This window comes from Mauremys mutica, chromosome 3 (assembly GCF_020497125.1).
Source record: "Mauremys mutica isolate MM-2020 ecotype Southern chromosome 3, ASM2049712v1, whole genome shotgun sequence".
Lineage (NCBI taxonomy): Eukaryota > Metazoa > Chordata > Testudines > Geoemydidae > Mauremys > Mauremys mutica.
In genome coordinates this window covers 144,647,763-144,673,598 of record NC_059074.1, presented here as the reverse complement: position 1 = coordinate 144,673,598, position 25,836 = coordinate 144,647,763, and the positions used below count along the sequence as shown (strand labels likewise).

General features: G+C 42.8%; 1 protein-coding gene across 3 annotated transcripts in view; it reads right to left on the bottom strand.

Annotated features, from left to right (window-relative positions):
- LOC123365895 (maestro heat-like repeat-containing protein family member 1) overlaps nt 1-25,836 on the bottom strand; it is a 74,149-nt gene that overhangs the window by 5,577 nt on the left and 42,736 nt on the right. For all 3 annotated transcript variants that reach the window (XM_045008912.1, XM_045008914.1, XM_045008913.1), the window contains 15 exons: nt 25,366-25,470; nt 21,015-21,150; nt 17,263-17,363; nt 16,635-16,784; nt 13,935-14,089; nt 12,919-13,069; nt 12,153-12,346; nt 11,582-11,719; nt 11,343-11,460; nt 10,719-10,859; nt 9,691-9,867; nt 7,299-7,457; nt 6,905-7,027; nt 3,860-3,962; nt 2,763-2,828 (listed from right to left, as the gene is read on the bottom strand). In XM_045008912.1, the coding sequence (XP_044864847.1) occupies nt 2,763-2,828; nt 3,860-3,962; nt 6,905-7,027; nt 7,299-7,457; nt 9,691-9,867; nt 10,719-10,859; nt 11,343-11,460; nt 11,582-11,719; nt 12,153-12,346; nt 12,919-13,069; nt 13,935-14,089; nt 16,635-16,784; nt 17,263-17,363; nt 21,015-21,150; nt 25,366-25,470 (2,017 nt within the window). The remainder of the gene's footprint in view (nt 1-2,762; nt 2,829-3,859; nt 3,963-6,904; nt 7,028-7,298; nt 7,458-9,690; nt 9,868-10,718; nt 10,860-11,342; nt 11,461-11,581; nt 11,720-12,152; nt 12,347-12,918; nt 13,070-13,934; nt 14,090-16,634; nt 16,785-17,262; nt 17,364-21,014; nt 21,151-25,365; nt 25,471-25,836) is intronic.

The following is a 25,836-nucleotide window of genomic DNA, read 5'->3' as shown; positions in this document are numbered from 1 at the left end:
ATAACTCTTGTCTTAGAAAGGCAGCATTTACTATAACAGAAACTATGATACCGTTACTGATCCTGGATTATCTGGACATCACTCCTCTAAATGCTTTATAAATGTAACCATTTTCTGATCTATTTTTTCCAGGCACTGAAGTAAGTTGTCAATAAATTCTTAGAATTTCCCTTAGCACCATTTAAAAAATTGGTACAAGGTTGGCAATCCTTCAGTCCTCCAGGGAAGAAATTCTTTCTAATGATATATTACATATTTTTGTTGAACTCTTGCATAAGACCCATCCATTTCTGGTGATTTATTGCAAAAAATATAGGAATTATTTATAATAAAAATATTGCCATCTCAGTCCAGTAACTTATTGGACAGATTTCAAACACAAGTGTACTGCAAAGTGCACCCTTCTAGACAGCTGCAGCAAAGATGCCATAAAAAAAGGTATGGCCCCTGGAGCCCAAACTCCAGTCTCAGCCCTTGAGGATGTCACTCCCAGTCCAGGTTGAAGCACATTGGTGAGGCAATAGGGGTGGGCGGGGGGTAATATGCATGGTCACTACTCATGCTGTACCTATTCTGCAGATTAATAGGAAGATTTCAACTCTCTGGGGTGGTCAATGTCAGTTTGGCATTTTTCAACACTAAAGTAGTTGAAAAATATGTTAAATCCCACAAATTCATTAAAGGAGCGTAAGAATTTAAACCCGTCTAACCAACCCATCCCTCCCACCAGCTTTTTCACAGAAGGGAAAGCAGCAGAAGAAAAGATCAAGAAGTCTGACTTGCATCACATGCTGCTGCAGGGTCTCCTGGACAGGAAGGAGATTGAGGCCTCAGAGAGCAAACAAAAAGCAAGGCCTTTAGACAATATAGATGCCAGGGACTTGCCAGAGAAGTTGGCCCGCTCTGTGGTACTTCCTGGCTTCTTTATCTTCCCTATGAATACGGCTTTGGCAAAAGCTGTGGTTTCCCTCCTTGTACAAAGCTTCCTTCTGGGAGAGGATGGGGGGAAAGTTAATGCTGCTTGGATATGTCATATAAAGATGCCATGGAGAGTAGCTGCTTCTCCTGGCTCCCTCCCAACCCCAGCACGTTCCTTCCTGATCAGTGGAGCACACCACTACAGAGCAGCAACACAATGGCTGCCACAGGCTTGAGCAAAAGACAAGCATGCTGCTTAGCAACTCCTCCAGTTCTGTGCTTACTGCCTCTACTTTTTGCCATTGGAAATGCAGAGGCACTTCAGACCCAAAGGCAGGGAATTGGAAGGTAAGGAGTGAAATTCTGTTGCCATTGACTTCAGTGGGGGCAAGATTTCACCCAAGACTCTGATGATTATGCCCATGTTGCACACATTAAGATATACATTTAACTCACAATTGAAAAACATATAGCAATGGGAGGATCCAGGATCAACTTTTTTTTTATTTTTTTTTTATTTCCATAATTTTGTTATCCCTGATTTCACACCAGTTTTACCGGAAATCCTGTTTACAACGAGAAATTTCCAATTTCCCACCTGCAAAGTGCCCCACCAAGAAACCCTGTCCATGCTGGCCCCATTGTAAGGGAAAACATGCAGTTCCCTCAGTCCTCTAATGTAAACAAGTAGAGGATAGTCCTTCTAAGACTGTAAGGCTTCAGTGCAGGGACTGGACTTTATTTTGTGTTTATACAGAACTTAGCCCTTCATCCTTATAAGAACTTTTGGCTGTTATTGTAATACAAATAATAAACAGTGATACTTTTTTAGTTTCCATTAAAATCTTAGCACATGCCTACTGAGCATGCTCTGATGCTATTTTTCACGTTAGTTTAATTATTTCCCCCAAAACTTATTTTAACTCATCATGCAAAACCAGCTGTGCAAAGATTTAAAATTTAGCTGTTATGCATTATTGATGAATAAAAACTTAACTTTATTTTAATTCAAAAGTAGCAAAAGGGATTTTCCTTGGCATTTTCAGAAATTCACCTCTGGGTTGAGACTAAACATGGAAAGTTAAAGTCTTCTTGAGATTTTTTTCAGAAGGTTATGAGCTGAGAAAATGCTAAAAGAATATTCACAAACATCTGTTCATTTAAAAATGATTGATTTGTGACCCTTTTTATTGTCTGTAAACCAGGGATGATCTTTTTTCTCACAAAGCAAAAGACTCACAAATATTTGTGAAAATAAGCAACCATAGGAAGGTCCATACCACAAGCATTTGCATGAACAACTGGAAACCTTTGATTTCCCACTCCTGTTTACAGAAGTTTCATTCTTCCATTCAGGAAGATGTGATTTGTGTGAGCAACCACTTACCACAAAAATAGCAAATAATGAATAGTAAATAAATAAATAAAACAAGCAGAGCAGATCAATGATAACTCATAGGCTGAATGAGGTTTGTATGAACAGTACTGTTTGCATTTTTGGAATAATGAACAAAATCTGTAGAAAATTGAAGTCTGCTCACAAATAATTTGCAAGCAAACTAAAGGGCAACATTTACTGAATAAATTATTCATTACAAATATTGCAGTTCGCCCTCCTAATAATAAATGAGAACAGGTGTAACAAGTATCTATAATGGCACTCTCTCTGTTTATAGCCTTAATTATTATTTTAAAATGTAATTGGTACTGTCTCCATTTCTATAAACTCCTCCTGAATTACTGCCCAGAGGACAGGTGGGTGGGGGAGGCAGAGGCCACCTGATAACATAAATGAAGACGCATTATAGATTGCAAAAGAACCTGGATCACAAGCAATTCCTTACCATTGAGCAGTAGCATCACATCATCTCTGTCGACTTGAATTAAGTTCAAATTCTTTAGTGTGAACTCTGGATATGCAATACAAACAAAAATCAGGTACTTTACCTAACTTCTAAAGTTTCACTCCTCTCAAATGAAGGAGGTAGGAAGATGCTCTCTCGGGAAATCTGACAAATCCCCCAAGTCCCAAGTTTCCTAAGAAGTTCCCAAGAGACCAAATTCTAAAGGAGGCTAGAGGCCAGGCCCTCAGGGAGTGTAAAATGATTTTAGTGGAGCTGAACCCATTTACAACATCTGAGGCTCTGATCTCTACAGAAATTCCCATGGGACCAACTGAAGAAGAGCAAAGGTAGGGCAATTCCTCTAGAACAGCAGTTCTCAATGCGCAGCCCAATTAGCACACAGCTGCGGCCCAGCTGTGTGCTAAAAAAAAATTCAAAATTTGCCGTTCTGGTCTGGCAGGGAGCAGGGCTGGCTGAGGGGGAGACAGCCTCTTGCAGCCTACACCAGCACTTCTGCCAGCAGGGGACTGGTAAGTGCCACAGTGGGGTAGGGGGTGGGAGAGTGGGTAGGGATTTTTTTTTGGGGGGGAGGCTCTAGGAACTAGGGGTTTGCCCCAGGTTTTAGGTGGGGCTCCACTCCTGACCCCCTTCTTGGGTCCTGGCTGCCAGCCCGTCCAGGCACTCTGCTCCTGGCCAGTGCTGGGCGTTCCGGCTGCTGCCCGGCTCCCCACTGCAGCATGGGGTCCAGCTCTGGTTCCCTGCTGCAACCCGGCCCACGCTAGGCGCTGGGCATAGGGGACTGTGGGCGGTTTTAGGGTAGGGGCGTTGTGGTTCTCAACTTGCAGCCCACAATGATAAACGGGTTGAGAACCACTGCTCTAGAAGGAAGAAAATAGAGAGATTCTCTGGGGTAACAGGAGAGAGGGAGTCTCCTAGATGCAGAGGACTAAGGGGTTAGGACATCAATTGCCCCATTTTTTGTACAAACCCCTGGGGTCTGATTCAGGTCAGTAACTTAGGAGTCAAGGATGCAGTTCTCACAGCCAGAGGTAACAGAGCAGAATGATAAAAAAATGGGTTTGAGCCATTATGTTTACCTATAAACCTTGCTGCTGCCTCTCGTAAAAGGGGCTGAGGGTTCTTTAGGTAGGCTATGCTCTTAAGTAAGAAGTCCCCCACCATTCTCCTGCATTTCCTCACCTAGAAAACAAGAAATACACCATAGTAAAGACTCTCCTTCCCACTTGGGCCAGTCATGTGGGAGAGCACGGAGCTCACCACTGTCCCTGGGTCAAAGGACACCTTCACACAGCTTGGATTCAAGTGCAGAGAGGATCCATTAATCACCTCTGATTGGGGGACTATTTTAATGGTGCTTTCAAGGCTCTGACATCCTGACCTTGATGGTATGAAATCTGGTATTGACCAGTAGGCACTGAGGCTAGGAATGTCTCTACAGTAAAATAAGCATTTAGAGTCAAAGAGACATCCTTTAAAAACTGGAAGTCGAATCTTAGGGAGGTAAATAGAAAGGAGCATAAACTCTGGCAAAAGTTAAAGTATGGTTGGGCAGGCCAAAAAAGAATTTGAAGCACAATTAGCAAAGACACAAAAACTAACAGGTAATTTTTAAAAAGTACATCAGAAGCAGAAAGCCTGCCAAACAATCAATGGGGCCACTGGACAAGAGGTGCTACAGGAGCAGTCAAGGAAGACAAATCAGTTGCGGAGAAGCTAAATAAATTCTTTGCATCAGTCTTCACTGCAGAGCATGAGGGGGAGATTCTCACACCTGAGACATTCTTTTTAGATGACAAACCTGAGGAACTGTCCCAGATTGAGGTGTCAGTATAGGTGGTTTTTAGAACAAACTGATAAATTAAACAGTAATAAGTCACCAGGATCAGATGGCATTCACCCAAGAGTTCTGAAGGAACTCAAATATCAAATTGCAGAACTACTAACTGTGGTATGTAATCTAATCACTGAAATCAGCTTCGGTACCAGATGACTGGATGATAGCTAATGTGTTGCCAATTTTTGAAAAAGGCTCCAGCACCAATCCTGGCAATTATATGCAGTAAGGCTAACTTCAGTACCAGGCAAACTGGTTGAAACTATAGCAAAGAACAGAATTATCACACACACAGATAAACACAGAATGTTGGGGAGGAGTCAACATAGCTTTTGTAAAGGGAAATCATGTCTTACCACTCTATTAGAATTTTTTGAGGGTGTCAACAAGCATGTGGACAAGAATGATCCAGTGGATATAGTGTACATCAGTCATTCTCAAACTTTTGTACTGGTGACCTCTTTCACATATCAAGCCTCTGAGTGCGACCCCACTTTATAAATGAAAAATACTTTAAAATATATTTAACACCATTATAAATGCTGGAGGCAAAGTGGGGTGGAGGCTGACAGCTCGCAATCCCCGAGAGGTCCCAACCCCCAGTTTGAGAACCCCTGGTGTATGTGGACTTTCAGAAAGCCTTTGATAAGGTCCCACACCAAAGGCCCTTCCATTAAATAGGCAGTCATGGAATAAGAGGGAAGGTCCTCTCATAGAACAGTAACTGGTTAAAAGATAAGAAAGAAACAGTAGGAATAAATGGTCAGTTTTCAGAATAGAGGTAAATAGTAGGGACCTCCAGGATCTGTACTGGGACCTGTGCTGTTCAATGTATTCATAAATGATCTGGAAAAGGAGGTAAACAGTAAGGTGGCAAATTTTGCAAATGATACAAATTACTCAAGATAGTTGAGTCAAAAGCTGACTGAAGAATTACACAATCAGCTTTCGACTTAACTTTGACTTGTGAAGAGTTACAAAGGGGTCTCACAAAACTGGATGGCTGGGCAACAAAATGGCAGATGAAATTCAATGTTGATAAATGCAAAGTAATGCACGTTGGAAAACAATCCTCCCAACTACACATACAAATGATGGGGTCTAAATTAGCATTTTACCACTCAAGGAAAAGTTCTTGGAGACAGCGTGGATAGTTTTCTGAAAACACCTACTCAATATGTAGTAGCAGTCAAAAAAGCTAACAGAATGTTAGGAACCATTAGTAAAGAGTCGATAGATAGTAAGACAGAAAAATATGATAATGCCACTATATAAATCCATGGCATGCCCACACCTTGAACACTGTGTGCAATTCTGGACACTTCGTCTCAAAAAATGATATATTAGAATTGGAAAAGGTACAGAGAAGGGCAACAAAAATGATTAGGAGCATGGAATAGCTTCCATATGAGGAAAGATTTAAAAGACTGGAACTGTTTAGTTTAGAAAAGATGACTAAGGGGGGTGATATGATAGAGATCTATAAAATCATGAATGACGTGGAGAAAGTGAATAAGGAAGTGTTATTTACCCCTTCATGTAACACAAGAATCAGAGGTCACCCAATGAAATTAATAGGCACTAGGTTTAAAACAAACATAAGGAAGTACTTCTTCATACAGTACATAGTCAACCTGTGGAACTCGTTGCCATGGGATGTTGTGAAGGCCAAAAGTATAACTGGGTTCAAAGAAGAATTAGATAAATTCATGGATGATGGAGGTCCATCAATGGCAATTAGCCAAGATGGTAAGGGATGCAACCCCCATGCTCTGGCTATCCCTAAATCTCCAACTGCCAACTGTTGGGACTGGACTACAAGGGATAGATCACTTGATAATTGCCCCATTCTGTTCATTCCCTCTGAAGCATCTGGCACAACCAGTGTTGGAATACAAGATACCGGGCTAGCTGGGCCATTGGTCTAACCTAGTATGGCCATTCTTATGTGACAGGTTTTGTTGGTATTTTTATAAAATGCTACTGTCAATAATTAATTATTCAACAAGATGAGCTTTTTGCTTCATAGGAAACTGCTCTTGCTGCTGTGTGGAATGAAGAAGCCTCCATGTAGCAGCATTAGTTGTGTAGAAAGGAAGTAAAATGGGAACATGGGGTGGGGCATCTGTGGTGATGAAAGACAGATTCTAGTATCTTCTTAGTGAGCTTAATACACCAACGAGGACACATTATATTGCCTCTTATGCTTCTCCAAACTCAGAATGAGGGGAAGCACTAACTTGCACCTCCTGTTCCCAACCCCATTGAGAACCCAGAGTTCACTTACCAGAAAAGTGCACATCTCTTGCAAGACCTGAAGATGGTCACTCAGTGTCATTTGTCTGAACAAGTTCCTGGGCTGGTTCCATCCCATTACCTGTGCACACTCTGCCAAGGTGTCTCCACATGCCTGAAAGATAAAGAAAGAAATGGAGGAGTTCCTGAGGTTACAAGAATTGAAAGCTGATGATTGGTGAGAAAATACAACCGGAAAGAAGAGTAAGGTCAAAGACTCCTGGCACATGGGAAGTGAAGGGAGAGGTCAGGTGTCTCCTGCCTCTCATCACAGGGTAAGATTGAGGATGGTTGAGGATAAGATTCTCTACTGGAACATGGATGTAGAGAGGAACTTCCACATGGCTGGAGATCCTAAAAATTCAGGTTCCTTAGCTCTGACTCACCTTTAGTATCTCATGATTATTCCCCTGCATGACAAGCATCAGAGGCACCAGAGCATAGTAGATTTCATTATGGATGACAGGTCCAGGTTTATATTTGTTCACACATTTCAGCATTTTGCCAAAGGCAATGATAGCAGAAATGCGCACTTTCTCTCTCTCCTGTGAATGACAAAAGATGGGGAAACCTCTCAGGGTGAAAGGCTCCTGCAATTGACTACAGCAATTATCTCCATATAACATAAGTGACATCATCAACACTGCCAATTAGCACAATCTTTAGAGGCAAGGTGCAAAACAGCATAAGCTACATGTCAGTCAGCACTACCACAGCATATGAATTGTCTTATTGTGGTGGATTCGGTCCAATGGCTGTTTGGTGATTTGATTGAGTTTCCTGAGTTCCTTATCACAAAAATCATGACCACAACCAGCACTCTTGCTGGCAGTCTATAAGAAAGCACCAAGGAATGAACAGACCATGCAGACTGGACTCCCCTCACAGTCCTTCCAAGTCAGGACTGAGGCACATCAGCAGGGCAGCATGGAGCTCCTTGCAGTGCCATTGTTTGTGCTACCCCTTTTCTGTGGATAGAGGGCAGCAGTATCCTATGTTGTCACCCAGATACTTATCACTAGCACTAGAATTCACAATCTCTTTGACTGCAATTATAAAATGGCTGAAATGAAACACAGAAGTACAATTCTAATATATCATTTTTGGAGACAAAGTGACCAGAATTGCACACAGTGTTCAAAAGGGACAAAGTAGGGACAAAAGCAGCTAGATTCCCCAGCACAGTGCTCCACCCCTGGCAATCCACCGCTTGCTTCCTAGTGAATTTTTCAATGTACAGGTCTGTGCGGCAGTGCTGGGGACCTTGTCCTGACAAAAATGCAGTCAAGAAAGGAACAAAATATGCATTTTAAACAAGTGCTGCTTTCTGGCCAGGCTGCAGTAGTTTACCTAAAATAGTCCATCCTAGTGAGACACGATATTGTGTCTAGAGAAGGCGTGCTAAGCAGTGAGGGGGTAGGGCCAGATGAAGAGGAGGGGATGGTGATCTTTGATTCCCTTCTCACTTTCCTCTTCTCTCCTATCTGGGGGAGGGCAGTGAAAAACCCATGATTCCTCAGACTGAACCTGGGGAGGAACTCCCACCAATATGGCTCCATGGTCCTCAAGATCTGAAAGGGTGCCAGTAGCTGAAACCTCTTTCTCCCCCTTTCTGCCCAACCCTCACCTTGAACATGCCAGGGCCAAGTAGAAAACAGTGAGTGAACTATGGGTGAGGAATGCAGTTTGACTGACTGGCAAGAGCTAGATGCAAAGAGGCGTGGGTAGAATGTGTATGTGTGTAGGAGGGGAGATAAGAAAATTAAAGAAGGGGAAGGGAAGAGAAGGGAATAGATTAAAAGAGAAGAATGGAGAGATTAGCAGACAAGAAGAAAGAAAGGAAAGAGTATGTACAACGAGGGAAGATAAGGAAAGAAAGGTAAGGGATGAGGAAGGCATGAAAGGAAAAAGATTAAAAAAGAATATGGGTGAAGGAGGGAGAGAACACCAAAATACTAAAAGGAAGAGGGAATAGGAGAATGGAAGAAGAGAAGGGATTATTAACCATTATCGAAAAATTAACTTGCAAAAAGATACACCAAAATATACACAAAGAAAGAAAACATTGCTGTGAATGAATGGAAAATGAAAAGAGAGGAACAAAAGCAAGCAAGACCAATTAGTAACAAGATCTTGTATTCAATCCACAACACTCTGCTGTGTACCTGAAGTTCTGTTAGATCAGCGATGTGATGGTAGAATTCTGTGGCCTGCTCAATACATATTACCTGAGTTGCTGGGCTCTATTTATGGCCCTGCAAACAGATATAACTAGGGGTAATGGGATGAAAGGACAATGTAGGCTGGTCCAACTGGGAACATATCCTATCACTGAGGGTCTTTTGGACTGTGGAGATTTCCCAAGGGAAATGGTGGAAATCTGTTTGCTTTAATTATTTAAAATTAGACTAGAGAAAGCCCTGAAGAAACAAACCTCCATTTGCTCCCTCAGATATGGAAATGACTTAATAGGCCTTTTCTATGCCCTGTCTGTAGGATTCTCAGCATTACTGCACTGTCTGATGTGCCTTGCTTGTTGATTATTTGTATTCTGAAGAATTTCTGACTCTTCATCAATCATGCTTTGGGAAAGTGCTCATCATATGACCTGAAAGGCTGAACAGCACAGGCCCATATACTCAAAGCGAATTAAACAAGCAAACAAGTATTGGAGGCTCTTTGCCTTCAGCCACTCCATTCACTGTATTCTCTGTAACTACCACACTCCTTTGTATAATATTGTGCACACATGCGGAGTCATTCATGGTATTGCCTTACATCAGTAATTAGCTGCCAAAGAGGCCGGACGATATGGCAGAATGCAACCTTGACCTCTTCCCCTTCCATGTAGTAAATGATATTTCTTAGGGCTTTCACAGCCTGCTCTGCAATCCTCTCCTCTTTCTCTTTTAGGAACTCCCGAAGGACTGGAAGGTGATTTCTGAGATGCGTTGCCTGCACAGAAGCAGCAGCCTATTAAAAGCTATGAGAGCTGGTAGAATAGGATTAGTCAAACTAAAAATGCAATTAATTTAGTCTTTGGGGGGATTAATTAGTAATTTGTAAACTATTTCTCATTTTGGAAGATGCATTTGTTACATTTGCAAGTATTCCATGGATTGTCTGAACAAATAATTTTCAGACTACGAGTGGCTTATCCACAGTTTGCCAGCTGTCTGCTCCAGTTATCCATAACTCTGGATTTGTGATTGGTCACAAAGTACTGTTTCTGCTCCCTGATTGATGACTGAAGCTATTTAACAGGAGAACAACAAAAGGTGAGTGTCCAGTCTTGAAAAACAAACTTCCATTACAAGTTTGTGACACTTTAAGGATTTATGAATATTTCCATACTGGTAGCCATCGTAATAGTCACAAATAACCAATTGTCAGACACTATGAATGCCAGTTAATCAGTGGTTTATTCACTAAAAAATTAATAAACATGGCTTTTTATTATGCGATCAACTCTAAAAATTACCAGTGACAGAACAATTTACTGTATAATGTCTTATCCTATGTTTATTATATCCCTTATCTAATGTGTGTTTTACAACAAAAAGGATAATTTTTCCTTGTTCCAGGACTGCATTATCACCTACTGGAGCTCATCTAATTGTTACCCCCTAAACCATGATCAAGCCCAGTAATTTTATTTCTTCTTGGTTTGGTTTTACTCTGTTTCAGTGACACCAACACAAGTGCCTTAGTTCTCACATAATTGCTCTGCATTCGGTTCTGCGTTACTATCATTTCTACTGTATTTTTCTGGGGTTTGTTTTATAATTGAATAATATATCTCTCACCTTCCCTGGGTGGAGAGCTAAATTACTAATTCCTCTGAGTCCCAGGAGCCTCATGATGGGATTTGGCTCTTGGATCCATTTTTTCAGTGGGGCCAAGACGTCGAGTTCCAGACTCTGGGCCACAGAACGGTGCCAGAGAAGCTACAAGCAACACAAAATGAGATGCAGCCAATTACCAGACTTTCCAGTTCTATTCTCTGGGTAGATATCTTTTTCCTGAGAAATAAACTGTGCCGTGTCGAGAAAGCTCACACCTCACCCAGAGGTTTAAGCCAGCCATTTTGAGCTCTGGGTTAAACAGCTGTTCTCAAGATCAGACTAATGTTTAGATTTGAAGGGAAATCTCCCTTACTGAAATGGTGGTAGTGATGGTTTTCACTGAGTTAGATTAGGGGTCATTTAGTAGAGATGACCCCCAAAAACTGAAAAGCGAAAACCAAGGATAAAATGTGCCATTTAATATGGTCCAAGAGAACTAGAACCATCTCCTAGGTGATCTGTCTCCATCCCAATAAGACTTGCTGTTGAAATCTTCTACTGCATATGCCCCATTCACTTTTGGAATAGGACTGGAGCAAGATGCTCTCTAGAACTCCAGCTCTGCAAGTAGCTAAAGAAACTTACCTGAGCATAGAAGGCCCTGGACATAATTTTATCATGCTCATTCTCACTGTTGAGCAGCGGGATCAGCTTGTTAAAAATCCTGTGCAGATGAAGAGGCTTCAAATGCTTCACCATGGCACTGCAACAGGACACAAACATACCTGTGTGTTTTCTGGTGAAAAAAGAATTGTGTAGCAAGTTCCTGAAACAAAGACCCCAACTGGTTCCAGGCTGATGAATGTGTGGCTTTTGTCTCTTACCTTGTGATCTCCATTATTCCACAATAGTAGTCACTGGGGCTGGAGAGGAGGTCCCACCCTCTGTGTTCCTCCACATAGTCTAACACCTCGAAGTAACCAGCGCCTGAGAGCAGGGTCTTCACAGCCTCCAGAGCACAGCTAGATTCAAAACAATTCCAGTGTTACTGAGTGACATCAGTGCCGCTCCTAGAAGTTACGTGAGTCTATAGAAACCCCAAGACACAGATACTGTATTATAACATAACATAATATTACACAGGGTGCTGAGGATTCAGGTTAACAAGAGAGTGGAGAGACCAGAAGTGGGCAGGGGGAGCTGAGTGATTATTGAAGTAATGGGAGAAGGACTGTGGGAGCCTTTTCTTCTCATTTCTGCTCAGATATTGCACTTAGTTTCTGTAGGCATGATACAGAGACTATCCATTTTGTCCATTCTTTGTAAGTAAGGGAGCCCTGCTAACTGTATGGAAATGATAACACACAGTGAGATAAACCACACACGCTCATCAGAACAGAAATACTATAGGAGTTACAACCAGACTAATAAGAACCTTGACTTTTCAGTAATTACCTGGAAGGATCGAATGCCTTGGGCCTGTGCCCCTGGCCACACTCTTTCCTGTAGACTACCATGTTCTCTAATGGGTTCTGCTCAATGACTCGCTGGACATGACTAAGCACTGCCAATAAGAGGCTGGGATAAAGTTCCTGCACTGCATCTCTGCAGCCAGGGACAGAGAGCATCTCACACAGTGCACACGTTACCTGAAGAGGGTAAAACAAGATTCTGTTACTCTTCTTTCTTAGGCCTGGTCTACACTAGGGGGGATAGATCTAAGATACGCAACTTCAGCTACGTGAATAACTTAGCTGAAGTCAACATATTTAGATCTACTCCCTGCGGTGTCTTCACTGCAGTGAGTCGACAGCTGCCACTCCCACAATGACTATGCCTGCGCCTATCACGCCAGTGGAGTACCAGAGTTGATGTGAGAGCACTCGGGGGTCGATTTATCATGCCTAAACTAGATGTGATAAATCAACCCTCACTGGATCGATCGCTGCCTGCCGATCCGCTACCCAGAGAAAGAAATGCAAAGGGTATTAAATTGACTCTCCAAGATGCTCAGACACAAGGCTCATCTAGTTCTCAAGGCTTTAAGGAAAGGGAGGGCCAGTATAAATCTATGATCTAATGAGGAATTTTCCAGGCCCTGAGAGGATGGCAGAGTGTCCCCCTTATATACTACTAAAAAGAAAGCATCCTAAAGGCTTTGCTTTTCCAGTTATACCTTTTGCTGTCAAAAAAACAGCCTGTGAAATGCTAGGATACTCACAGCAACAGGCTGGAGGGAGGTCTCATCATCAGAGATACTGCTATTGACTTTTTGGACTGGTTTCTCCTCCAGGATTGTTATCAGCAACTGAAGAACATTGAGGGTGGTTTCTCTTCTGGTGCCCAGGAACCTCCATAGCTCAGTTGTGTTGCTACGAATTTAGAGGCCCAATAAAACAATACTTTGTACTTATCATAGATTATCAGGGTTGGATGGGACCTCAGGAGGTCACTTCTATAACAACTTCCATTCAAAGATCTCAGAGGGCTGCAGTGAAACAAGTCTCACAACACCTATGTGCGGTACTGTAAGTAAGTATAATTATCTGCATTTACAGATGAAGAAACTGAGTCTCAGAGCTATAAAGTGATTTGCTCATGATCAGACAATGAGACACTGACAGCTGGGTAAAGAACCCAGGGGGCTCATGCTTAGCTCTGTGCTCAGACCACTAGATACCATGCATCCCTCAAGAATGGACCTTCTACATGGATCAAACCTATACTGCTATAACTCGTCTCCCTATCCAAATATATTGGTGATGTCTTGAGTAGAATCATGCCCGGGGTCAGAGAGCAGAAAAATAAGAAACAATGTGTCCTGGGAAAGGAAGGAAGAAGGGATTCCCCACCAATCATATGGACACACTGGTTCCATTTGCTACAACTGTGTGTTGTTACACCAGGAAAGTAGGCTGTCTCACGGTTTCCAGTAAAGCCAGCCATGTCGTTTCCATACAATCAGCTATCACATGGTATAGATTATAACACATCAAATAATTAATCACAACTAGAACAGGTCAAAAACTTTTAAAAAATTGACTGAATTTGTTGTTAAAATTTCAACTTTTGCCAAATAAAAGATGAATTTTTTTGTGAAAATTATATCCTGTTTTTCAACTAGCTCTAATCACAACCCAGTGCAATGAGGAAAGTAACATGAAATCTGAGTGCTTAAAATGCTGAGACAAAGAGAAAGAAGGAACATACATTTGGAGATCAAGGCAAGCTTTCTACCTGTCCCATGGGAGATGGTGGTCCAACAGGATAGGCACCACTTTCTTGGTGTTGTTTCCAGCCAAGAAGCACACTGACCTCAACATTTCCTGCCTCGTAAGGGGTTCATGGATGAGGCTGAGGCGCTTGTAAATGCCAGTCAGAGTGTCATCTACCTGCAAGAAAAACAGTTAAAGGTTTTTTCCTATACTTGGGTGTATGTGTTTGTATGTTTGGGATGGAGGATCTTGTTCTATTTCCCCCTCCTAGTGAGTTTAAATCTCAGTGCCACAGTGATGATCACTCAGCAATAGGATGAGTTCCCCTCTCCAAAGAAGACACCTTCCTAAAGAACAAAAGAGGTCAATTTCTGGAGTGCAGGGGATTCCCAGAGAAACACCAGATAGGTAAATATATTCCCAGACGAAATCCTTTTTTGGGCAGACAGAGTTACAGTTGGAATTTTTCTACCTACCTACCCACCCACGCACCCACACTTACTTATGTCTTTTATACAAATAATTTTATATATATACACACACACATACACATATGTACATGTATATACAGACACATACACATACACACACACACACCCTCCACAAAATAGCAAACATATTTCTATTACATGGCTTATTTCAGATAAAGACAAAACAACAATCAGTGGAGGAAATCTAAAGTTTTGTTGGGAGAGAGGACAATATGACCCCTCTATAACATTTTGTATCTTGAACTAACTCTCATTTCATAGGAAGCTGCACCTCCCCACAGGCTATGGACATCCCCTTTACAATTAAAGCTGCAGGAATTGGAATAAAGAATAACAATATTTCCTTTCACTTACACACACATATGCTATAGTCCATAAGAATCTCATTAGAAGGTTGTGGTTCATGAAAAAAAAAAACTTTTGAAAGTCATGGAATTGAACAAGTTAAGGATTCACAAATCACCTTAACTATAACCCTACATTTCCATCTAATGTATATAGTATAACTACTGCAAACCCTGTTTAGAAACCCTTTTCACAACAGTCAATGACAATGAAAGTGCCTCTCTTCTCTCCTCTATGGCAGTGGTCCTCAAACTAGGGCCGCCGCTTGTTCAGGGAAAGCCCTTGGAGGGCCGGGCTGGTTTGTTTACCTGCCGCGTCCACAGATTCGGCCGATCACAGCTCCTACTGGCCGCAGTTCGCCACTCCAGGCCAATGGGGGCTGCAGGAAGGGGAGCCAGCACATCCCTCAGCCCGCACTACTTCCCGCAGCCCCCATTGGCCTGGAGCTGCGAACCGCAGCCAGTGGGATCCGCGATCGGCCAAACCTGCAGACGCAGCAGGTAAACAAACCGACCTGGCCCGCCAGGGGCTTTCCCTGAACAAGCAGTGGCCCTAGCTTGAGAACCACTGCTCTATGGGGATGTGGTAAGGCCTCAGCCTGTTTGCTGAATATTTCTGTAGTGTGGATAGGATACAGTGTGTATCAGCTTTCCTGACTCCTTTACTACCTTTACTCTACTTTCAGGTGCAACTCTCTCTCTCTTCTCTGTCCTCAGAAGGTCATTCAGTGTCTTGGGGGAGAAACAACAATTGGAGACTCATTTTGTCTCCCTTCTCCCTAGCAGTGTTATGGATCCACACAAGTTCTCCCTAGTATCATGGCCGGGTGCTGTGTCCCTGCTGCAAAGTCCAATGTTATTCAGTTTATTGAATTTACCAGCTCAACAAAACCTAGCAAGAAGTTTATAAACTCCATAATCCTCACACAGCTCTCAGAGGTGTAAATATTCACAGCTAATAACTCCACAATTAATAATACTACCTTCTAATATCAGTCTATGCACCAGATCTCACTGAGAACAAGTGACTAAAATGGAGTCTGTGGATCAACTTGTCAGATACAACATTTCAAGAAAAGCAAAGTCAGAACATCTGCTAAAAGCAGAAAATATATCTTTTTTTCAAAGTCATAAATCAAACATATCTTGTCTGATTCACCTCAATCTTCCCCAGCCAAGAGAGCACATATGCTAAATTTCAGGGGGGGGGAGAGTGTTTTGGAGTGATGGAGTGGAGTACCTGTTTTGGAGTTATGGGGCATCAAAATCAGGTGTGTAATAGAAATGCTGATACTGCTTTGTCCTAACTATTTTGCATCACTGAACTTTAAAGATACCCTCTCATTGCTTATAAGGCTCTTCATGCCTTTCTCAAAGACTATGAAGTTTGTGGAGAACTTCAGAAAATTCCCAGTTTCAAATTTTCACATCTAACAATTACAGTATTTTCCATGTAGCCTTACTGAAAATTGTCGAAATCCTTTCTTCTCTTTACTTCTCAATGTACAAACCAAACTGGCCCAAGAGGAAGCATGAGAAATTTCAGTGAGAAAGGAGGTCCCTGCCCCTCAGAAATCTAGAAAGACTTCAAAATTGGGCTTATAATAGAAGCTACTTTATGGGCTTACCCATAGAGTCATTATTGTGGCTCTATAAGCCACCCTAATCTACACTTTTAACTAGAATATGAGGGAATGGCAGCACCTCAGCAAAACCAACATCTGCACCCAGATTCTGGTTCCCCGAAAAGAGGAGCCATTTCACGACTTTCTTACAAAGTGCATTGGAACTAAGACACTAGACAATTTCAGCACAGGGAGCCGGCAGCCGCACCTCCTGGCTCCAGAACAAGGAATTCTAACAGCAGCCTCTCTCACCATCTCCTACCTTCTCCAGGTCAGCTCCCCGTTCTTCCAGAATTGCACTGAGCAGTTCTCCAGCTGCCCGAGATATTTTTTCCCTGGGATCTGTCAAACCATCAAGTGCTGTCAGAACCAGGTTTGTTAGCTGAAGTGGGGTAAAATATTCTGCAAAAGCCTAAAACAAACAGAAAAGAGCATGTCATGGTAACAGTTCCTAAAAGTCTTTGGTTTGGGGTATTTTGTTTTCTGATGAAAATTCCAAGTTTTCTGAGCAAACCAGACATTTGTCTCACACACAAAAATTGTTTGGTCAAAAACCCAGTTTTTCAGTTGATTAACAGTATCAATAGAAAATTTTTGAATAGCCATACTCATACTATAACTGTTATTGAGCAACTCCAAAATCAGGTCAATTTTTCATTACCTGTAACTCAAAAAAACATTTTGGCTAATTTGTTTCAAAAGAAAAAGCTTCCTTACAGTAAATGCAAAATTAGGACAAATCAATTTTCCTAGCCAAAGTTGAAGGGGAGTTCAAATAGGGCTTATAATGATATGTGGCTGCATCCTTCACTATGGAGCTGTGATCAATGGCTCTATACTCCTCACATAGGGAAACACAATTCATTTTTCAGTGCATTGAGTGTAATTACCTTAGCGATTTGTGAGGTGTTGTTGTAGAACACAGAGGGACTGTATGTTCCCAGATTTTGTAGTGTGTCTACCTTCTCCACTCCATGTCCCTTCTCAAGCTCTGGAACAGATACACACATTTGTGTCATTTCTCAATTATGTGACATTTCTTTCCGTTCTTGTCAATGTATCTGAATGTGGCCATGATGCTAGCTGGAGACAAGTCTACAGCTGGTTCAAAATTCAGTAGAATAGCTGGTGAGGGATATAACACAAGCCTTGCCCTTGTATCTAGTGCACAGACAATCCAGGAAGTTTCTGGAAAGTGTAGGGGACAATTTCCTGGTGCAAGTGCTGGAGGAACCAACTAGGGGAAAAGCTCTTCTTGACCTGCTGCTCACAAACAGGGAAGAAATAGTAGAGGAAGCAAGAGTGGATGGGAACCTGGGAGGCAGTGACCATGAGATGGTCGAGTTCAGGATCCTGACACAAGGAAGAAAGAAGAGCAGTAGAACAGAGACCCTGGACTTCAGAAAAGCAGACTTCGACTCCCTCAGGGAACTGATGGGCAAGGTCCCCTGGGAGAATAACATGAAGGGGAAAGGAGTCGAGGAAAGCTGGCTGTATTTTAAAGAATCCTTATTGAGGTTGCAGGAACAAACAATCCCAATGTGTAGGAAGAAAAGTAAATATGGCAGGCGACCAGCTTGGCTTAACAGTGAAATCCTTGCTCGTCTTAAACACAAAAAAACAGCTTACAGGAAGTGGAAGATTGGACAAATAACCAGGGAGGAGTATAAAAGTATTGCTCAGGCATGCAGAAGTGACATTAGGAAGGCCAAATCACACTTGGAGTTGCAGCTAGCCAGAGATGTTGGGAGTAACAAGAAGGGTTTCTTCAGGTATGTTAGCAACAAGAAGAAAGTCAAGGAAAGTGTGGGCCCCTTGCTGAATGAGGGAGGGAACCTAGTGACAGAGGATGTGGAGAAAGCTAGTGTACTCAATGCTTTTTTTGCCTCTGTCTTCACAGACAAGGTCAGCTCCCAGACAGCTGCACTCTGCAGCACGGTATGGGGAGGAGGTGACCAGCTCTCTGTGGAGAAAGAAGTAGTTCGGGACTATTTAGAAAAGCTGGACGAGCACAAGTCCTTGGGGCCAGATGCGCTGCATCTGAGGGTGCTAAAGGAGTTGGCTGATGAGATTGCAGAGCCATTGGCCATTATCTTTGAAAATGGCAATCGGGGGAGGTCCCGGATGACTGGAAAAAAGCTATTGTAGTGCCCATCTTTAAAAAAGGGAAGAAGGAAGATCCAGGGAACTACAGGCCAGTCAGTCTCACCTCAGTCCCTGGAAAAATCATGGAACAGGTCCTCAAGGAATCAATTCTGAACCACTTAAAGGAGGGGAAAGTGATCAGGAACAGTCAGCATGGATTCACCAAGGGCAAGTCATGCCTGACTAACCTAATTGCCTTCTATGATGAGATAACCGGCTCTGTGGATGAGGGGAAAGCAGTGGATGTGCTATTTCTGGACTTTAGCGAAGCTTTTGATACAGTCTCCCACAGTATTCTTGCCAGCAAGTTAAAGAAGTATGGGCTGGATGAATGGACGGTAAGGTGGATAGAAAACTGGCTAGATGGTCGGGCTCAACGGGTAGTGATCAATGGTTCCATGTCTAGTTGGCAGCCGGTATCAAGTGGAGTGCCTCAAGGGTCGGTGCTGGGGCCGGTTTTGTTCAATATCTTCATTAACGATCTGGAGGATGGTGTGGACTGCACCCTTAGCAAGTTTGCAGATGACACTAAACTGGGAGGAGTGGTTGATACGCTGGAGGGTAGGGCTAGGATACAGAGGGACCTAGACAAATTAGAGGATTGGGCCAAAAGAAATATGATGAGGTTCAACAGGGACAAGTGCAGAGTCCTGCACTTAGGACGGAAGAATCCCATGCACTGCTACAGACTAGGGACCGAATGGCTGGGCAGCAGTTCTGCAGAAAAGGACCTAGGGGTTACGGTGGACGAAAAGCTGAATATGAGTCAACAGTGTGCCCTTGTTGCCAAGAAGGCTAATGGCATTTTGGGTTGTATAAGTAGGGGCATTTCCAGCAGATCGAGGGATGTGATCATTCCCCTCTATTCAGCACTGGTGAGGCCTCATTTGGAGTACTGTGTCCAGTTTTGGGCCCCACACTACAAGAAGGATGTGGATAAATTGGAGAGAGTCCAGCGGAGGGCAACAAAAATGATTAGGGGGCTGGAGCACATGACTTATGAGGAGAGGCTGAGGGAACTGAGATTGTTTAGCCTGCAGAAGAGAAGAATGAGGGGGGATTTGATAGCTGCTTTCAACTACCTGAAAGGGGGTTCCAAAGAGGATGGATCTAGACTGTTCTCAGTGGTAGAAGATGACAGAACAAGGAGTAATGGTCTCAAGTTGCAGAGGGGGAGGTTTAGGTTGGACATTAGGAAAAACTTTTTCACTAGTAGGGTGGTGAAGAACTGGAATGGGTTACCTAGGGAGGTGGTGGAATCTCCTTCCTTAGAGGTTTTTAAGGTCAGGCTTGACAAGGCCCTGGCTGGGATGATTTAGTTGGGTTTGGTCCTGCTTTGAGCAAGGGGTTGGACTAGATGACCTCCTGAGGTCCCTTCCAACCCTGAGATTCTATGATTCTAGTGTATGAGCACTATTCACTAGACTCATATCAGCCTGTGAATCAATATTTAATCTGGAAAATGGGCTTCATTCTGAGCTATTCCTTCCTAAAATAATGTTTTCCTTTTGAAACTGAGCTTCCCACCCTTCAGGAAAATTAAACCAATCATATTGGAGCATGAGCTTTTGTGGGTGAATACCCACTTCGTCGGATGCATGACCAATCATGGCCTCCCTCAGCCCCATCTCACATTGCTAAATGCTCCCCAAAATGAGCCAGTTACGCAGAGTAAACTGAGATCTTCAAAATATACTTCCTCCCCTTACATACATTCAGCAGTGAAATAGTTAACAATGTTGACACATAAAATATCATTATTGGCACCCGAATTAGCACCCATTGAAATGAATGGCACAGTTTACACCTCAGAGATATTGTTTCAGGGTCTCTGCAAGCTCAGGCATACACCCCTACATTGGTTATACTTGGTAAACATATTTTCAAGGTTTTCTTTTCAAGCCATAATGGCCAGCGATTTTTTTTTTAAATGAAAGCAGAGATTCTGGAGAATGACTGAGAGGCTTGTCCACACTTTCTTCCTACTCCACAGCTACTCCTTCAAGCCCTCCCAGGGCGAGGTACTCCTCATTTGACAAATATGACCTTAATACTAGATACTTGTTATAAACAACTGCGTATATTGTATTTCATTTCTCTGTGTACTTTGCTCTTTCCCTTTCATTTCCCTACCCTTATCCCTCCACCCCCATCAGGGAAACTTGCATCTATTTCAATGACACTCCCAGGCACAACAGTTCTGTATCAGCACTGATAAGCTCATCAAGGCAGGGAGCCATGTCTCTGTACTCCATGCAGGGCACTGTGGGCTCAACTGGAAACATATCCTAAATAATAAATAAATAAATAGTTAGCAGCAGCTGTAGCCCATTTCACTACTTTCCTGATGATGCAGTGCCGCGCTATAGAATAACAGAAATGATTACATTAGGACTTTGAAACCAATCTGTTGGTAATAATAAGAAAGGCTTTAAAGGTTAGCTCCAAGGAGGAAGTTTTCAGTTTCCGGTGATGTAGAAAAAGGGTGTTTACTTACGCTTTTTAACCAGCTGGATACAATACAAGTTGTATACTGCCCGGGCTGCCAAGAAGCAGATGTTGTCCACAGGGTCATGGCATCGAAGGGCAAGCAGCCTAACCAGGCGACCCAGTCTGCTGAATTCAATTGATGTCTAATTAAAAAGAGAAGAAGCCAATTAGCAATAGATAACATAACAGGGTGTGTGATCAGGGAATATACGGGCACACCTGGGCCTTGTGCCTGTTAATATGCTTATGATGGGTGTGTGTAGATTGGCTGTCGAGCACATTACTGTGCTTATAAAATCTGGGTATCTTTAAACACTGAAAATGTTTATGGTATTTAAATATGCCAACAAAAGCCCCATAATCAAACAGGATATCCAATAACAAAGAGTCATCATCAACAAAAAGGTAAAGGGCCTGATTCTCTGCTTCCCTGCATCTTGTGTTTAGTCATTTACACCTGGGCAAACAAGGGCCAAAATGCTATTATTCTGACTACATACAATTTTACATGTTGGAGAACTGCACTAGTGTTAGCAAGGTGGAAATTTCAGAGAAAAGAGGCCAGTGTAGGCAAGCTCTAAGAATGCAGTGTGAGCCTTGAAGCTTTCCCAGTTTGTTTCTGAAGAGCCTGTGAGTAATTTGACACACCTCACCAATGCAACACAGGTGATTTCAGTGCTCTCCCTCTTAACGTACACTGCAGGAGACTGGAATTAGGCCCAGAGGCTGCGGTGGTCCTGTCATAGGGTTAGTTAGAGATGTATTGTTTTTATTTAATAAGAATGAATTCTGAATAATGTTTATTTTGTGTTTTAAGCATTTCCCTCCTAACACAATATGTTGCTTCAGCTATAGTCTCAAATTAGCATACTGTAGTTAAAAATAAAATAGTTTGAAAGCCTGAATATTTGAAGTTAAGGTTCTTCACACAGTCTTCACTGTGATCTAAATCTGCTACTCATCACCCACCTAATGGTGGTACTGGTGTATTAGAAGCACTGCCTATGATGACAATGGGCCAGACCCACAGGTGCACTGGAGTACTACTTCGTACACCTGAGGGGAAGAGCAAAGGGTGTTTTTTCTCCTTCCCAATTGATACGCAAGAATTCTAAGCATTGGGTTGGTCCCCAGCACAACTTTGAACAGCCTCAAGATTGCTCTAAGTGGGGCTCTTACACCAGTGGGGATTGATGGAGCATAGAATGCTCCTACCATATCACTTTTGCTGGGGCATAAAACAGCACTGTGAGGGAGTGGCTTAAAGCCAGCTCTAAGAGCCTGACATCTCTCCTGAATTCCCTCATGACAGAGGAATCTCCAGCTGCCCACTTAGGGAAGCTTAAACCCCCTTTGCACAACTGGCATAGTACACAGGGGCGGCTCCAGGCCCCAGCACGCCAAGCGCGTGCTTGGGGTGGCACGCTGCAGGGGGCGCTCTGCCAGTCACCGGGAGGGCGGCAGGCGGCTCCAGTGGACCTCCCGCAGGCGTGCCTGCGGAGGGACCGCTGGTCCTGTGGCTTTGGTGGAGCATCCACAGGCATGCCTGCAGGAGGTCCACCAGAGCCGCGGGACCAGCGGACCCTCCGCAGGCACGTCTGTGGGAGGTACACCGGAGCCGCGGGACCGCCCCCCGCGGTGTGCCGCCAAGCTTGGGGCGGCGAAATGGCTAGAGCCGCCCCCGATAGTACAAGGGACCAATAACTTTAGAAACTGTTCACATCACTGAAAATGTAATATATTCTACATGGGTGCCTCAATGATTGTGGCTCTCTGGTAACTGCAGAGAATCTGTGTAGCATGCACAGGGTCAAAGTCTATATCAGGCCTGTTTCTAGATGGAGCCATGTGGGGAGGATGGAGAAGGTATACAGAATAGGATTTCTACTCTATATGTTGAAGGTGAATTAAGAAAATTGGGTTCTCAGGTTCACAGTGGAATCGAAGATCAAGAAGGAGGTTTCTTTACTGTATATAGGTGAGAGATGTTGGTTTCTCCATGAATGGTTAGGTGAACTAAAAAATGGCCAAGCTGATATAAAGTTTGTAGTAGTTGATTTATGAATGGCAACCGTCCATATCGAAAGATGATGGTGTAAGTGCTAAAGCAGTTATGTTGCTATGTGTCATGCAGCAGCATCGCGAGTGGCTAAAAAGTCCGATTCTCAAGCAACAGTCCTTGCCACAGACAATGCAGGTGTAAAGCGTAGGGCCAGAAAATGAAGCCAGCGCACTACTAGTCTGTTGTTAGCTGCATCTTCCCAGCTTCTGATGTTGATGTTGAAAGTTTTCTAGTCCCTTTTGCAAACACTTTTGAACCTGAGCCTAGGCTGGTCTAGTGGCCTTTGAGCATCCACAGGTTCCTTATATAGGCAATCCTTTGGAATGCATCCATCATCCATCTGGTGCAGATGACCAAACCCATTGAGATATCTGTGTATAGGGATTAGACTTGGTCATTTTTTTTTTCTAAAGTACTTCAGCGTCAGGACCTTTGGTTTCCCACTTGATATTTAGAATATGGTGAAGACAGCAGACATGGGAGGTATTTAGCCTTCTCTCATGCCTGCTGTGGCTGGTCCAGGTCTTGCCACCATACAGCAGCATGCTCAAAATGCATATATGGAAACCTGTATCTTGGTGTTCGGTGTCGGTTTCCTGTCACCCACGCTTGGTTAGTAGGCTGAATGTGGTGTCTGCCTTTCAGATGTGAGCATTAAGTTCACCATCTAGAGAGAAGTTATCCAATACAATTTGATTCTAGAGAGCAAAACTTGTGCACAACTTCAAGCTAGGTACTACTATTAGAAGTTCTGGTGGATCATGTTTTCAACACATCTTGTGCCATAATCATTGTCTTCTTTAGACTGATGCTTAGTCCAAATTCCTCACGAGCTAGCACAAAGTTTTTGGAAAGTTGATGGAGCTACTCTTCACTGTGCGTGACAAGAACTGCATCATCAGTGAAAATAAGTTCTCTTAGCAGCAGATGTCTGACTTTGCTTTTTCCTCTTAGACATGCAATGTTGAGGAGTTTTTCATCTAATTTTGCATGAAAACCTATACCCTTGGTGCTAGATGAGAAAACATGACAAAGCAGCAGAGAGGGGAATATACCAGGTGCCAAAACACCTCCCAGTTTGACACCCCAGCAGTTTTCAAAAAAACTGTCAGATTGATCACCATCACACTGGACTTTAGCCTTCATGGAAGTACTGAAACAGACTGAGGAGGATCGGGGGGCAACCAATATCTCTAATAGTTGGAAGTGGCCCTTTCTTCTAACTAGGTTAAAATCCTTTGTAAGATCGATGAAATCCAAAGAGAGGTTTTTCTTGTTCTTGACACTTCTATTGCAATTGCCTTAATGAGACAACCATGTCAATAGTGGATCTACCAGATGGAAGCTGCACAGACTCTCTGGCTATACATGACTCTGGATATAATTGGCTTCTAGGCTGGTGATTACTACACATGGACCCAAACCAAAACCCACCACCCTGTAAACTTTGGGAAAGTTCAGATTCAAATTTTTCAGCTCAGATCCATCTTTATTATACACAGAATATGAGATGAGGTTTTATGGTTACCACTGGAAATGTAGAGGAGATATATTTTGGAGTGATGTGCGGGGGTTGTGGGTAGACGGAGATGGGTGTTGATACTGGGCCATATTTAAAGTTGTTTACAGAAACTTGTCTCAAACATTTCATATAACTATGATGTTATATTTAATTAAATGATACTTATAATGTTACCTATATAGTGAAGTTTTTGTCTAGCAATTTAGAAACATTTAAAACCATTGATATGTATTTCTTGTTACTGCAGCACCATTCAGTACACTTAAGGAATACCAATATATTTTGGGGTAGGATTATACAAGGCAACAACCAGCTTTGTGGGTGATTAAATTCCATTGTAAAGCTGGTGGTACAACTGAAATAAATATTATTTCAAGACAAAAAAGATTCAACAAAAAACAGCCTGAACAGGAGAGGAAATAACTCTTTTTCTTGCCCTGAGAAGTTTTGAAAGACCAGTGCTATTTGCATTGACTTTACATTGACATCACTTTGGGGAATGGATTGAAGTGAATAACTTCTCCAGGGAGAAGTTTGAGCAGACACAGCGCCAGTAAAGATTTCAGGGTAATTTATCAGAAAAATAAAATCTGTCAGAGCTTAAGTCCACTGAAATCACTGGCAAATCTCCTACTGACTTCAATGGATGCAGTATCAGGTCCTACATTTTGTTTATTTGTTCTGTGAGTAGTAGGCTGCTTATTTGGGCAAGTGTATGTGCTGAAGTGTATGTTCTTTATTGAGTCAGGTCAGTACAGGTGAAGGGTTACTCACGTCAAAATTGGGAAGCTTGGCCACACATCTTAGGATCCGGGCACTGCACCACATTGCTCGTTCCCGCTCATGATCCTTTCTGGAGATTAGCCAGGGCTCGAGGTACTGTAGGAAAAAATGAAGGAGATCACTGCTCACAAAAACAGTAAACTCCTAAAAGATCGTGGCCCAAATCTACCAGTAGCTGTTGTAAACTGGGAGTAGCACCACTGACTTCAGAGAAACTACTCTGATTTACACCAGCTGAGGGTCTTTGTCTAATGGTAGGTCGGATAAAAAAATATAGCATTCTCCTCTATATGTAAATAAAGTTTATGGGTTTTCTGAAAAAGGGTTCTCTTCTGTGTTTTCCAGAAATTCATCCTATAATAGTTCCACTGAGAAGGAAGACTGGCATAATAATCTGCTCTGCCAAAGAGTGGCTCCTTCCTTCACTCTGAATCTTAGTCAGTGGATTCAGAATTTGATAGA